The sequence below is a fragment of the Nipponia nippon genome, unplaced genomic scaffold (assembly GCF_047370975.1).
Source record: "Nipponia nippon isolate SJK-2023a ecotype South Korea unplaced genomic scaffold, ASM4737097v1 scaffold_14, whole genome shotgun sequence".
Classification (NCBI taxonomy): Eukaryota; Metazoa; Chordata; class Aves; order Pelecaniformes; family Threskiornithidae; genus Nipponia; species Nipponia nippon.
Window position 1 is genome coordinate 780,163 of NW_028262330.1, and position 14,503 is coordinate 794,665.

General features: G+C 39.9%; 1 protein-coding gene across 8 annotated transcripts in view; it reads left to right on the forward strand.

Annotated features, from left to right (window-relative positions):
* Positions 1 to 14,503, forward strand: part of TNRC6C (trinucleotide repeat containing adaptor 6C) — a 108,853-nt gene that overhangs the window by 41,814 nt on the left and 52,536 nt on the right. For all 8 annotated transcript variants that reach the window (XM_087750469.1, XM_087750465.1, XM_087750463.1 and 5 more), the window contains one exon: positions 8,228 to 8,554. In XM_087750469.1, the coding sequence (XP_087606595.1) occupies positions 8,228 to 8,554 (327 nt within the window). The remainder of the gene's footprint in view (positions 1 to 8,227; positions 8,555 to 14,503) is intronic.

Genomic DNA, 14,503 nt, shown 5'->3' on the forward strand with positions numbered 1-14,503 from the left:
GGGAAAGCCCTCAGCTGTAGGTATTTTCTGAATAAAGTGTCTGTCTTTCACAGAACCAATTTTTAAAAACTATTCTTTCTCCCGTTGTTGTAAGAAGACCTTTCAAATGTGATTTGGGTGGGTGGGTATTCAGAGCTGTGATTTCTTTTCTGGAGTTGTAAGCTGTGGCTGTTCTAATTAATTATGCAGTGTAGAACAATGCATCAAAATACTAGTTTTAATCAGTTGCCGTTCAGGTAATATATAAGCAATAGCAATTATTAAGAACTAAAGCTGGTTTCTGGAGGCGTGAGGCTGAGGCTGGCTATATGACCACGCCATTTACTGTCGCTCCTCCTAAAGCAGAGCAGACTGGAGCAGGGATGAGGGATCAGATAGTACATCTTTTCGAGGAGCCTCCTTGGTTATCTCCTACCATTAAATTACACAAAACTGAGTTACTGGAGATGGTAGAGAAATCCTAACAATTGATTTAGAGGTTTTCCATGAACTTTGCAGCTTTCTGTTAATTCCTAGTCTGACTTCAAATTCCTGGCAAAAAATTCAAGTCGAGTGTAGAAGGTCTGAGTTGGTAGAAGTGAGAGGAGTCTGTAGAGACTGTCAGGAAAGGTAGGGTATGGTGAGAGGTTTTAGAAGTGGGATGTTGAAAGACTTAAGGAAAGAGGCAGGAAACCTTGCAGAAGGCCAGGGAAGAAAGTGGAGAGGAAAGGTCTGGAAGAGGAAGCAGGGGGAGAAGCACTGTGGTAGCTGGGAGGGCCAACGGAGGGGGGAATAAAGTTAAACCAGGAAAAGACTTTATTTGCTCTTAGTATTAAATAAATTATATGTTCAGGAATTAGTGCAAAATCAAAGCATTTCTTTAAATAAATGGAGTTAAAATTTTAAGGCCCTAATAACGCATATATTTTTACTTTTAACCCTGAATGTGGGCTTTCATGTCGAACTGCAGCTTCTGGTTACATTTTTAAAGCCATTATGAGTACTACTGAAAACTGATTTTGGGATTTCTCTTGGCTTTAGACTGTAACTTTCCTGCAGTTTTTTTCAGGAGAAGTTTGTGGGCTTTGGGGAAGGGAGGATCCAGACAGAAAATTACCCCCTTTTGTGTAGAAACATTAAGAAGTAGGGTTTTGTGCAATAGTTCACTGAAATACCTTCACTTTTGCCAGTAGATGTCACTGCGGATAAAAAATACCAGTGCTTAGTAGACAAAGGAGGTAATTTGCTAAATGAAAATTCATCCTTTGAAAGTAGATTGGGGGAGCAACAATTTTTTCCTAAAGAAAGCCTTTTCCCAGCATATAAAAATGGATTTCTTACTAATCAGGACATCTATTTTTGCCCACTACAATCCTGTATTTGTTGCTAATCTTCATCTGACTTGGGTAAGTTCGTGGCTTTCTGCCTGCCCTCAAAGCGGGTGTCTGTGTGAGCGTGCTCCTCTTCAGCTTTATTTTGAAAGCGTTCGGTGTTTGGAGGCCGCTTTCATAAGCGCCGGTTGTCGCTACAGCCTGTGTGCGCCAGGGGTTGGACATGGAGGAAGTGGCTTCGTTAAGGTTGATTTGGAGGGGGGAGCAAGATGAGAAAAAAGCGTGCCCATATGATTGGCTGGGAGAATAGCTCTGAATTATGGGATCCATCTGTTTCCTGTAATGAATTCATAAACCCATCAAACAATGACCTGAACGAATTGCTGAAGGAAAAAAATAATACACTGGCATGATATGTTTAACGCGGTGAGGCATTGGCATTGTATAATCAAAAATTCTTCTCACATCCAGCACTTTGTAATGGAGCTGCTGTGTTTAATAGAAGCTGTAAATAAATCCTGTCACAGTAGCAGCCAAGAATGCATTTCTGGGTTTAACTGTTTCTCTTCTGGAATGTCTGGTCCTTGAAGGCTTTAGAAATGCAAGTTTTATAGAGCTGGAGTGGGGGATTCTGAAATATAGAGAAATGTTAATGAGGTGAATGAAAGGAAAAAGCTGCCATAAATCAGTATTATGTGGCTTAACCAGTTTCTTTCATTTATGCATGTTCTTTCCTTATGTCATAGAAATGTACTTAAAAGCTATTGTTGTAATTGAAATCTGTTAGACTGAGCCTATTCATTATATTAATAAAATCCACCTACAATTGCTCCTAACATTTTTTTATGCAGTTGGGATTCCTGAGATTGTAATAGTCAAAAAGCATATGGAGTAATTATTGGATTTGTTTGGGTGAAATTGGATTAAGAAGTTTAGATACCATTAAGTACTGATAATTATTACAAGCGAGCTCATTGTTTAGTATATGTACAGCTCTCAGAATGTAGAATAAGCAGATACCCATCACAAACATCTTAAGAGCAAGCAATCTCAAGGCTTTTATTTTACGCCTTTAATTGTATTTTTGCAAGAGGCTTTCTACTTAAATGTTTTCGCTTTAGCTCTTTAATCGTGTGCCAGTTATGAAAATCACTTTGTATTAAATCCTTTCCCCCATACATTTTAGATAATATTTTTCGCATTAAAGCAAATTTAGCCATAAAGGCTACATTTTAATTCCTGGATTTCAAACAGCTGCCCACGTAACATTAGCCGTGACAGTGTATTACTTTCAGGTGAAAGGGTAGACAGGCTGCTCCTTCGGGGACTGGCAGGGTCTCTCTGTAGATTGGCAGGTTGGCCCTCGGGGCTGATTAAACGTATAGCGCACAGAGCATCAGTGTTCTCGGCAGCCCCGCTGACCACAGGCGCTGCCGCGCTGTATGCAAAATGTTGCTGTCTGGTTTGCTTTTAGCCCGCAGTTTGCTAAAATGTTATGTCTTTGTACGTTGTGCGTTCTGCAAGGGATAGCCATCGTCTCAAAATACACCCGTTGTAGGAAGGAGAATGTCAAAATGGCTTATAAAGATGCTCGCAGAGCGAATATCGTATGACAATTAATAATTAGGAAATCCAGTGTAGACACTTTGAAGGGTAGGTGTTTCTCACAGTGCATATCAAATGAAAACTGCTCTTTAAACATTGCTGAAAATGACTTTAATAAACGGGTGCTGAGGTTTTTTGAAGAATACAGTTGTATTGTCTTTGTAACATACATTCTCCAAATATTAGTCCTGTATTTGAAATCTAAATTTGAAGGATAAATTCTAGCCTGATACGAAGCTGGAATTGGGGAATCAAGCCCATTCCTATGATGTTGTTCACTTTTTGCTTTATTTCCTGTCAGCGGTCTAATTAAATGGTTGTTTTCCAGCTACCACGACTGTATGCACAGCATTCTTGCAAGAGCTTCCATTTAACTCGTCTTAAAGAGATGTTCATATAAAAAAACCCCCACATTGTTTTTTCTCTAATCAACACAGCAATGTTATTAATATGCAGAAATATTTTTATTCTAAGGCACAGTGTGTTTGATAGTTTCATTTTCTTTGTTCTTTTTTTCTCATCTATGATTCAGATATTTAGAGGGAAATGTTTCTAACAGTGAAATTGGGTTTCTCTGGCCACACGTTTGTGATGAAGCTGCTTTCTTAACTTACATTAAAGCGAAAATTGTTGTGTACTCTTATGAATTAGGTCAGTGATTTTTTTTAATATGTGTGTGTATATATATGCATGCCTCTTTGGAAGTATCAGATCTGACTCATATTTTTATATATATGTTTAAAGTACTGAGAATATAATGCTTTTTAAAAAGCCTGCCTTGCTCTCTCAAATATGTTTCCAATTAATTAGTATTCCTTAGGAAAATCACAGGACCAGATAAATATTGACTCTGTTGGCATTGTGCCAGTTAATGGTTTTAATTCTCTTGTATACTTGCTTAATTCCATGGAAAAATCATTTCGTAGTTTAAAAAACCAAGCAAATCAAAGCAGGCTCCAGTTGCTCGCTTCGCCATGCGGTTGTCCCTTCCAGCCTTTTATCCCCGCTGATGGGGACCTTGGAGTACTTCAGTGTCTGATGGCCAGTGCTGAGCTGGCTCGGTGAGACCCAGCCCAAGGCGATATTTATCTGGCCCTGAGATTTTCTTAAGGAATACTGATTAATTGGAAACGTATTTGGGTGGCAATGTGGGGGAGCAGCCCTCATCCCCAGCCGGCTGCCTCCTCCTGCGCATCCCCTGTTTGCCCTCTGGTCTGCTGGCATGAGGGTTTACGTGGCTAGTCTGTATCCAAGTTGGAGGAACTTCTGGCTGAAATGGTTTAGTATTTTTGGTAGATCAGGCTGTGTCTGGAGTGCTGCTTCTGAATCTTGTGGCCACAGGCAGATCGCATGCAGCTTCATCCTTTGCAGAAGTACTGAGTACTTGAAATGTCAGTGTTGGTAAATGCTTACATCTCTGTAACAGTAGTAGTAGGAGTAATAATAAATACCCCAAGATCTCTAATTTTCCAATTTCTGCTCTCCATCTCCCAAATGAAATGGAAATATACACTTCATTCATAAACATGAAAAGTGATAGGATTTTAATTATCCTTTTGGTTTGTCAAAGCAAGCAGAACGAAGCAGGCGTTGGCTTTTGGTACAATTTCAAGTTTGGACAACGGGCGCTTAGATACGCGCGTACACGGGTCTAAGGTGGTGCAGCCTTCCCTGCGCCCGGACGCTGGGTGGTGAAAGCCTGAGCCTGCGTTTCCGTGCCGCCGGTTCGGTACCCGCCGGGCCCGCGGCAGGGGCGACCCGCAGAAGCCGTGCGTGCCCCGGCGGCAGGCTGTCCGGAGGGAGCGGCAGAGACCTTCGTCTCCGGAGGGACTGCTGCTCAATGAGAGGATCAGCTTAACTCCTAGCTTATACTACAACATTTTTAAAGGCCGGGTGGAATGGTAAAGTCAACAGGACTTAAGAAAAGACCCATTAAAACTAAGTAATATTTTGTATCGTGTGGGTGACAGATTTATTTGTATTGTGGAAACAAAACAGTTTTCACATACATGTTGAATATGCAAATTTGATATTTGAAATGAATTATTCTCCATTTTGTGACGTTTTTCATCTACTGTTTTAATTGTCAGAGTTAGGATAAACTGTTTCTAAAGCTGGTAGTATATCTTGAAAAGGCAAAGATGGTTTTATTCTCTGCTCTTCAGATGTTACTGGTACTTCTTGATTTTTTTTTTTTTTTTTAATATTCAAAGTTCCTTTCTTGTTATAGAAATAAGCATAGGTGAAATTGTTTAGGCTTCCAAAATAAAAGTCTTGGAGAAGCAAAGTGCTGATGGTTGCTTTCAAACTTGGCATATTTTGGCTTGCCCAAGTCCTTGCTCGCTTTGAAACCACCCTCAGCACTGCCTTGACACCCAGGCGCTGCTTCTGCTGTGGAAGTCGATCCGTTTTCAGGTCTGTCGAAGCCTCGAGAGAGGCCGAACACTGGTTTATAGTGTGTGCGCAACGACGTGAGATGCAATTTTGCACTTGTAGGAGATGCTCGTGATGAGCTGCAGGGATACTCGGTTCTGTGTGTCTGGGAAGCCCAAAGGGTTTCTTCTGGGCAGTGGAGCAGCTCTGATAAACGCTGCCAAGGGAGCTGAACGAATTCCCTGCCGTCCGCTGCCATCCCCGGCCGGCGCCGGGCCACTCTGCTCCCGGTACCCCCGCCCTGACTCCCGCACAGCTGTCCCCGAAGAGACCCGGCACTGCTGGCCGGCCAGTTCCGCGACGGAGCAGGGTGGGCCTGGCCTGCTCATTTCGGGCAAGGTTAGCATGGGGCATATCAAACGTATGCCTGGGTGCAAACGTAGAAGACTGGGCTGTCCTGAAAGGCTTGATACGAAGGTTTAGGTAAAGACCGCAAGAAAACAAAAGCTTTGTGTGAGTGCTGAATAAGCTGGTGGATCAGGTCTTTTAACTTGTTTTAGGGGAGATCATTAGAAGCCCGAAAATGTATGCTTTCATGGCTATAGGCAGTGTGATTTGATGTTAACATTAGCAATCTCACAGCCAAAACCGAACAACTGCTGAACTGAAAAGGCGGAGGTGCTGTGGACGGGTGCAGTAGCTCCCCGTGCAGTTTCAGTGAGCGTTCTGTTCCATACCAAATGTCACATCTCCTCTCTCTTCTCCTTCCTCCTCTTTTAAACCATGCAGAAGATTTGTTAGAGCAAGGAATAAAAGGTTCAAATACTAACAGGCAATGCGTTTCGCCTAAGCAGAGAATAACCAGAATTTATGCTTACTTTAAAACTTAATACTGTTTTAATTCCAGTAGTGTTTATAGGACATAGTATTTTGTCCTGGTAGTAAAGAGGAGACTAAAACTATGGAAAAGGAAGAGCTGAGACACTATTTAATGTGTTTAAAGGGTTTAGACTTGAAAGACTCTAGCAAAGCTTGTGTTACTCTTGTGCAGAAATACTGATGTACAAATAACTGTATAAATTTATTTCTCTGCAATGTAAACTTCAGCCACAAATTTATGCCTTCAGCCTGTCCTATAGGCTGGTCAATGCCTTCATGAAATCAGAGAGAAGAGAAGGTTTGCTGAGGGATTCTTTCTGTCCTGGTGGGAGCTGGTGGGCTGGTTTGGTAGCTGGAAGGGGTGTGCTCTGCATGTACTGGGGATTTAGTACTTTTCTTTGAAAGACAAAAGCTTTTCTATCATTAAGAGTAGTGCTAACGTCGATTAAAATAACGTTCACGCTTTACACATTGGAATCCCTTTTGCAGCTGAAGTTGAGTGCTTCTTACTGCAAATGAGAAAGTTTTCCTTTAGTCACTTGTGATACGTGGAAAAATAATGGTGTAGGCTCGTTTGTCCTCGGCCCGTTCGCTTGTGTTCCTGCCAGTGCGTAGCTTAGTATAAAACTGAAATGTGGTTTACTTTTTTCAGTTACTACTTTTCAGGGTCACCTTAAAAATGAGAAGAGCTTTGCAGAGAATCACTTGTTTTTTAACTCTGCAAAGCGCAGCAAGGGTTCTTGTGCTCTTCGCTGGGATACCAAAACTTGGTGGGTTTGTACTAAAAAAAACCAACTCCCCAAAATAGAGTTGTTATGGTGAAAGAGTTGTCTAAGTCATCCACTCGTTCCAATGAAAGGAACTGATTATGATCAGAGTTTTAATCATATATTTTGAAAACATAAGCCCCGTATTTTTGAAGTCCTTAAAAATTATTTATTGAATAAATTGCCCGTGAGCATGATTTCCCTTTTAAATCCCAATATATAGAAGATATTTGTGCATCACTGTAGGTACAAAGTATTTGCACGTGTGTCTATGGATTGGTTAAAGCAGGAGTAACACAAATTAACCTTTACTTGAAAACTTTTCTTACAGGTTTTCATTATCCAGAAACCGTTCCCCACTCTAATATACGCTCCTTTTCAACTGAATTAATTTTCTGAAATTCAAATTTCACAGCCTGCTACTTGCTGTGTCCTAATAACTCTTGAGTTAATAAGAAGTTACTCTGTGCCACTATTTCTTATTTAATAATTAATTTTCCCTGCACATTATTTGAGCATAACAACAATTATTTCTAGCCATCCTTTTATTTATTTGGCTTTTATTTACTGTTTTAGGGTAAGCGTTTTGACAACAATCCAAGATGTCTTAGAAACGCTGGAAGTGAAAACATCTAAGAAGTTTTTTCACTTGCTCCATTGTAGAGTTAAGAGGAAATCAGTGTTTTTCTTCTTAATGTTGTACTTTCCTAAATCCCGTTGAGTATAAACACCCAGACACACACACACAGAGGTACCTTTGTGTATAGGGGAGCCCTTGGAGCATTGACATGAACTCGGTTGTGTGTATGGAGGCCGCTCCAGCCTCAGCCCACCTGCCCGCTCTCCTCGCGCAGCGGCGGCCGGGTATTTGTAGCCAGCAGCCTCTCGGCTGTGTGCTGCTGTCTCCTGGCGCAGCCTGGGAAGCGGGTAAGATAAGGCCGGGGGGCTTGCACGGCTAAAAAAAGACGCGTAGGCTCTCACAGAGTTGGGTGTGAAGCCTTTATCAGCTGTGTTCTGGTACATAAATTTTACAGCTGTGCAAAACCAGGTTTTTTAGACGTAGATTTCAAAATTCTTATATAAAATGCTTCAGGAGGCTACATACGTGGTAAACTAGCTCTGAGTTCTGGTTGTAACACTTTTCTATTTAGAATATATTTTATGTATTTTATAGCCCATGTTTTGCCAACTGTTGTTTGGGAGACTGAAAAACATTATCCATTTTCTCAGTTACAGAAAAAACAAACTTTTCTAATATTAAAGCAATTTTTTTTTTTTTTTTCCCCAATGTAGTGCCAGAACCTATTAAGACCAGTTTAAGCCAGCCCCAACCTGCCGGTACCGGTACCAGTACTTCCACCAGCACTATTACCAACAGCAGCAATGGCAAGCGTGCGTCTGCTAATGGGCAGCAGCCAGCTGCGTCCCGTTACCTGCCTCGCGAGGTGCCTCCACGCTTCCGCCAGCAAGAACAGAAGCAGCTCCTAAAGCGGGGTCAGCCACTGCCTACTGGGACTCTGACCGGCACCAGCCCAGCGCAAGGGACTGGGCAAGCAGGGGCAAGTCCTCCTCCGCAGCAAGGAGCAGGTGGACAGCATCATCCCAGTAAGACCCAAACAGGTAAGAATCAAACCCCAGCGGGATATCGACTCGTTCTGTGTGTAGTTATGCCCTCCGCTGTTAGCACGGGTGTTGCAAAAACTTATGGAGTGTTAAGAATTGCTTTAACACGATTTAAAGTGACGTGTATGCTGTTGCTCTTTTTCCTACAGAATATATTATGTCATTTCTAGGATCCAGTTCTAACAGGTTTTCTTATTTATTTTTTATTCTAATATTCTTATTGCTCAGACCTGTGGGTTCTTATTCCAGGTTTTTTCTCTTTCTTTGATAGTTATAATGGATGTGATCTTCAGGACATTCAAATATTTCTTAAGTGATCATTCTTACAGAAGCATTGTTAATTTGGGTATTTCCAAGTTTTTGGCTATAATTTTGACAATTTTGATGCTCTTTAAAGAGAGCTTTGCATATAACTATATGTAAATCAAAACCAGGAATTTTGTTTATGTTGTATTGTGACGCTTTTATGCCTTTACTTGCTTGTTCTCTCAAGTGTTGTTTTCATGTTAGGAAAATAATATTTGGGGAAAAGTAGTTTGGTATCTTAGGCCTTTCTAGCACTTCATTCTATCCTTTGCAGATAGACACACCAACCTTCTTTTGGCTCTTGGAAAGAGCACATTGAGGAATAAGTCTCTTAGCTATCTTTTTTTCCCTGAAGCTGCTGATGAGAAGATAAGAAGCAGCTCTCTTCTTGTTTGCCTTTCTATGCTAGAGATCGTGTAAATTTTACAGTGGAGATGAGCTTAGTCAGTAATTGGTATAAATCGCCTTTTTTATCACTGCTGTGTATGTATGTCATGTTAGGCGAAGCAGGCAGTGTTCTAAGGTACAGTTATCTATGGCTTAGAAAAAGTTATCTGGACTAAGTCACAAGGGGGTTTTTGATATCTTCAGTATTAGTAATTTCTGTATGATCTCAAGTGTTGCTTATTATCACTCATTAATGCTGTCAGACATCACAAAACTTGGATCTGAACTGCAGTTTTTCCCTTTGGGCATTAGTGAATCTTTCACTATTTTTCCTGTACTTGCTGCTGTGATACTGAACTCCAGCAGAGAAAATTATTTGGTGTTGTCCTTAGAAGTTTTAGTTAGATAAGAATATCATCTCTCTCAGAAATTACAGCTTTTATGGTTATCCAGATGCACTTGAAAATATTGCTCAACTTCTTCCCAGAAACACAAATCTGAAAAGACAAAATAAAACAATTGTTTATTTACTTAAATGTTGGTATTTTAGGGAGGGGGAGGGAGAGATTCTGCTTCTGTGTTCTCGAGTATTTGGCTTTAGTGAGATGGAAAGTAATGAGTTCCCACCAGTCAGAGCAGCGTTCTCATCTTCTTTGCAAATCACAGTTCAGCAGAGATAGTGGCTGATGTTTATGGCTTCTTTTTGATTTGGAGATGTCTGTTAACCATCAGATTAATGTTCTGTGTTAGATATATATTTTTATGTATATCTATATGTACATATATATATATAGGTGTTTATTATTTTATTTTCAGAAATCTATTAATTATTTATATGGTAGAGACAGATTCACCAACTCAAGTGGCTCAGGCTGGCTGAGGGTCAGTATTACACTTCTTCCAAGCATCATTATAGATGTATCTGAGACATCTTTGATCTTTAAGAAACGTACTGTAAATCATGAAACAAAGTCCACCGTAAATCATAACATAATCCATAAAAGAACTTAGCTTGTAAGAGTATAGTACGAGCTGTCTGACTTTGATCTTGCCAGATGCATTTGTACCTTGAGGTTTTAGAGTTCTTTTCCTGATTCCGATTTTAACTTGCTGTATAAAATAAGCACTTGTTTCTGTAGTTTGTCAGCCTGGCAACTATCAGCAGATGTTTTACACTGTTGAATTGGTTTGCTTTTTTACTCTTTTGCTACTTTTCTGTCACCGTTGGAAAAATTCAGAATACCGTAAAAGGTAGTACAAATGGGAGGAGGAGTGCAGCAGCTTTTCCACTTCATATGATACTCCACATTGCACAAAACAGTTAACCCATATCAAATTCTTAGCAGAAGTATTACTTGAAAGCAGTTAGTGCACAGAGTCAAAATTGTCAGGTGGTTGTTTATTACGTAAAGTCCAAACAAAAACTTTCAAAGGCACCTGAAAATCTGTGCACAGTTCTTGGAGCAGGGAAGAGAATCCTAGAGAAGCCAAACGCTTAGCTGCTTTTTTGTCTACTGACAGCAGGAGGTTGTGTTTTGAGACTTAAATGGTTGCATCTTCCTTATAGAAAGAGCTTGCTGAATACTAGATCTCATTTATTTCTCTTTCCAGCAGGTGGAGCATCAGTTCACTTACTAACTACAAACAGTTACAAGAGGAAAAACATAAATCTATCTAGCTCAGTTTATAACCACGACAGCTGTGCGCCTGGCTGCTTCGTGAGGCCAAGAGAGTACAGCATATCTCACTCCTGAGAGACCTTTGTAGCCACGAAATACGTATGTTGGCAGTCTTATTTGGTCTCTCATACTGGCTTCATCTTCACCTTGACAAGCATAAAGAGCAAAGAAGTAAGAAGAGTATCTAGGGAAGACCAAAACCTTTCCAGTTCAGCTGTTAGGATTTGAGTAACCATTTTCCTTAGAAAAAATTTTGGGATTCCGTATCCTGAAAACCTCCAGGACTTAAGTTATGAATTTTCCATGAAATTTAATTCAAATTGGGTCATAGTTTTGTGACTATGAAAATAAAGAACTTTAAACATGAGTATTCTGACCGAGCAATACGTTGTCATAAGGAGACTTTTCTCCTTCCTCCTCTTTATCATCAGTAGGAACCGTATTCCTCTAAATGTCTGTCTCTGGTTCCCTGGGTATTTCATTTACTAAAGTCTTTGCAAGTAGAAGTTCTCTGGGGAAGTGAAGGGAAGGAACAAAATAATCAAAGCTGTCCAGAAGAATCGGTGTAGGTACCTGATGCACATACAAACAGGAATTTTGTCTGTCTGAACAGCACCTGCATTGTAGAAGAGTGATCGCTGCATGAACATTATTAGACGTCCTCAGAGTCTAGAGGCTGTCAGTAATACCTGCGTGCTTAGGGCTCTCGCTGTCTGGTAACCTGGTTGCCTAACCAGAGCTTGCTAGACCTGTGCTGGATTCTGCCCAAGCAAGTCTCCATCTGTGGCTTCCTTATACTCACGATGAACAATAGTAACTTTCTTGTGATGGATGACTGCTATTAATCGAAGAGCCAGGATCGTTGTATGCTAGCATCTTATATCCAGAAGATGCTTAAGGTAAATTCATATCTGTAGCTTTTCTTTTTATAGGGTCATATTCCTTCATAGTTAACTTGAAATTATGCAAGCGCGTTCCTGCCAGGCCCTATATTATAACTACCTGGATACAAGGAAGGCTGTTAGAGAGGCATTGCCAGCCTCTTCACTGTAAAAATCACACTATTTTATCTCTTTATTCTCTTATCAGCAGTCTTGGTTATCTACTGCCTTGGCCTATGCAAAGCACTTACCAGAACTATAACTGCAATGTCGTGAATTAAAAAGGATGTTCTGCCAATGTAAGGAAAGTGGGAATTAATGACCACTACTATATTCTTTGTCAGATTTATCATCTGGAAATATCAGTGGAGTGGATGAGAGTAGTGAGTTTTTGTTTCTCTTTTAAGGTAATCTATGAAACATTAACTAGACAAACTGTTAATAGAAGAAATTAAAACATTTCAAATCGCATAGAATATTTTAGAAATCTTATCCCTTGGAAACAGTCTTTTATTCGTTGTTAACTATTATGGAACTATTTTCTGTAGTACTTCAGCGCGTTTTCTGTAGAATAGTTATTTGTCTGGAACTTTTATCTTGAGCTACAAAGCTTGCTCTTGACATGCCCCCTCTGTAATCCTTTTCAGGATTACACTGAAGGAAAGCTGTATCTGTAATTTATGAGCAGAATTCTAAGATCTAGCCCAGTTTGGTTTTTTTACTTAAAGATGGAGCTTTTTATATCTTCCCTCCCTACTTTGTCAGCTAAATCCAGTAAATGTGGTGAATAGTTAACTAACTTTGTTAAGGTGTGAGACATTAATGGAAGCATCCTTTTGCCATGTGATCTAAAAGAATTAAGGTAATTTCTGGAAACTACCATGGGAGATTAAAAATAGCAAGTAATGTATTCTTCTTTGTTTCTTTACAAATTACGAAGTTTGCATAGGAGTCTCCGGGCAACCACTGTGTGTTTGATGATTGTAAGAACAAAGATCAAAAGAAGTAATCAGTTTTTCTTGAAGATGCCTTTCACTTTTCTGCAATTCAGCAAAGTGAAACCAGCATCCATCAACTCAAAAGAAACGTACCATGTCCTGCAGGAGTCATGAGGAAACTTCTGCACTTCTTTTGTCTTGGCGAGTAGAGTATTTTGTGGAATGGATCCGTAACATATGTTTCTGAAGTCTAAAAAGAAATGAAAGCAAGTAATTCATGCAGTAATCAAAATGAGAAAACGTGAGCGTTGTGGAAACTGAAGAGTTACGCTTTTAATTTGTTGTATCTGTTCCGTTCTGTGAAGTGAGAATTTGACGGCAGTTACGGAGATTTATTTTCCTGCTGTGGGCTGATGCCAGATTCTGTGCTGAACTTTTCTTTTCTGTGAAGCTAGAAGTTTTAGTTCATGTTTCAAGATATCTTTAGCTGTAGTTTGCATATTTGTGCTTGTGGCGTGGAATGTGCGTGCTGAAGTAGGTGTTGTGGGCGGTTGGAAGTTGCGGAGTGCCGTTGTGTGGCTGGTTAACTCTTCTTATAAATCTGTTTGTATTAACTTTGGTTTTTATATTTTTTTTTTAGGAAGCAAGGTTAAAAAAAACCTGCTTACTGTTAAAATCATGCCTGACAATACTCATTTCAAACATCCAATCCTTTAACTGTGGGTTACTCTAGAGTTCCTTCTAGTAGAGCAATTTTATATGGTTGTAAAGTCAAATTTGGAGAAAAGTTTTAGGGAGAGATAATATCTCTTCTAAAACCAGTCAATATAATTGGAAAACACAGATGAGCTTTGACATACAGTTGTTTCATCAGATCTAGCAAAGTAGTAGTAACCTTCGAGGTGAATGCATGTTTGAACACTTGCCCGGTTTAGCTTACTGTACTTTGCGATGACTGTAGGCGAGGCATGTATATGCAAAAGTAGGCCTGTAGCATATGAATAAAGTCTCATTTCAAAAGTTTGAAATAAGGTTTAGTTTGATTGCCTGGAGGCATGGCACACAGGCTGATTTTTAATGAATAAAGCACATGTGAAAACTGCCTCTATGGAAGTGACTTGCTGAACTTTATCTCTTTGGGCCCGTATTCTGTACCTCCACTAGCAGCGTATCTTTGTTGGCAAGCCATTACTGTGGTTTTGCTTTTAGTTGGAAAGTTAGGGAACAAAAACTTTAGAAACTGATTTATTCTGGATCGTCCATAAACTGTTTTCCGTCTGTAATAGTTAAAACACTAAACGGTATGAAGTAGAAATCAAGGGTTAGGTAGTATATTTCTTCAGTTTGTTTGCACACTTTCTATGTATATAATTTCACACTTTCTATAGCAAATACACTTTTTTAACATGTACTACACAGTTTGTGTCATGGCTGTTGATCTTGAATGAAGGTACTAGCATGGCGATGTTTCTTTGTAAACACAAGAATTGGCTGTTTCTACTACTTCTGTGGAAGCAAACGCATGATGCTTAATCTGCAAGAAAACTCCTGACAGCTTTCAATTTTTACGACACTTGACTAGGTGGTGGCCACAGTTGGCAGAGGAGTTCACCGTACAGCTCATCACAAGGTTTCCGCAATGTGGCTATGTAAAAGTTTTCCTACTAGTGGGATCAAATTTGATGTTACGGCATTTGTTAAAAATATGGACGTTATCACTATTTTGTTTGGATTAAATCTTTTGCCAATAGTCTC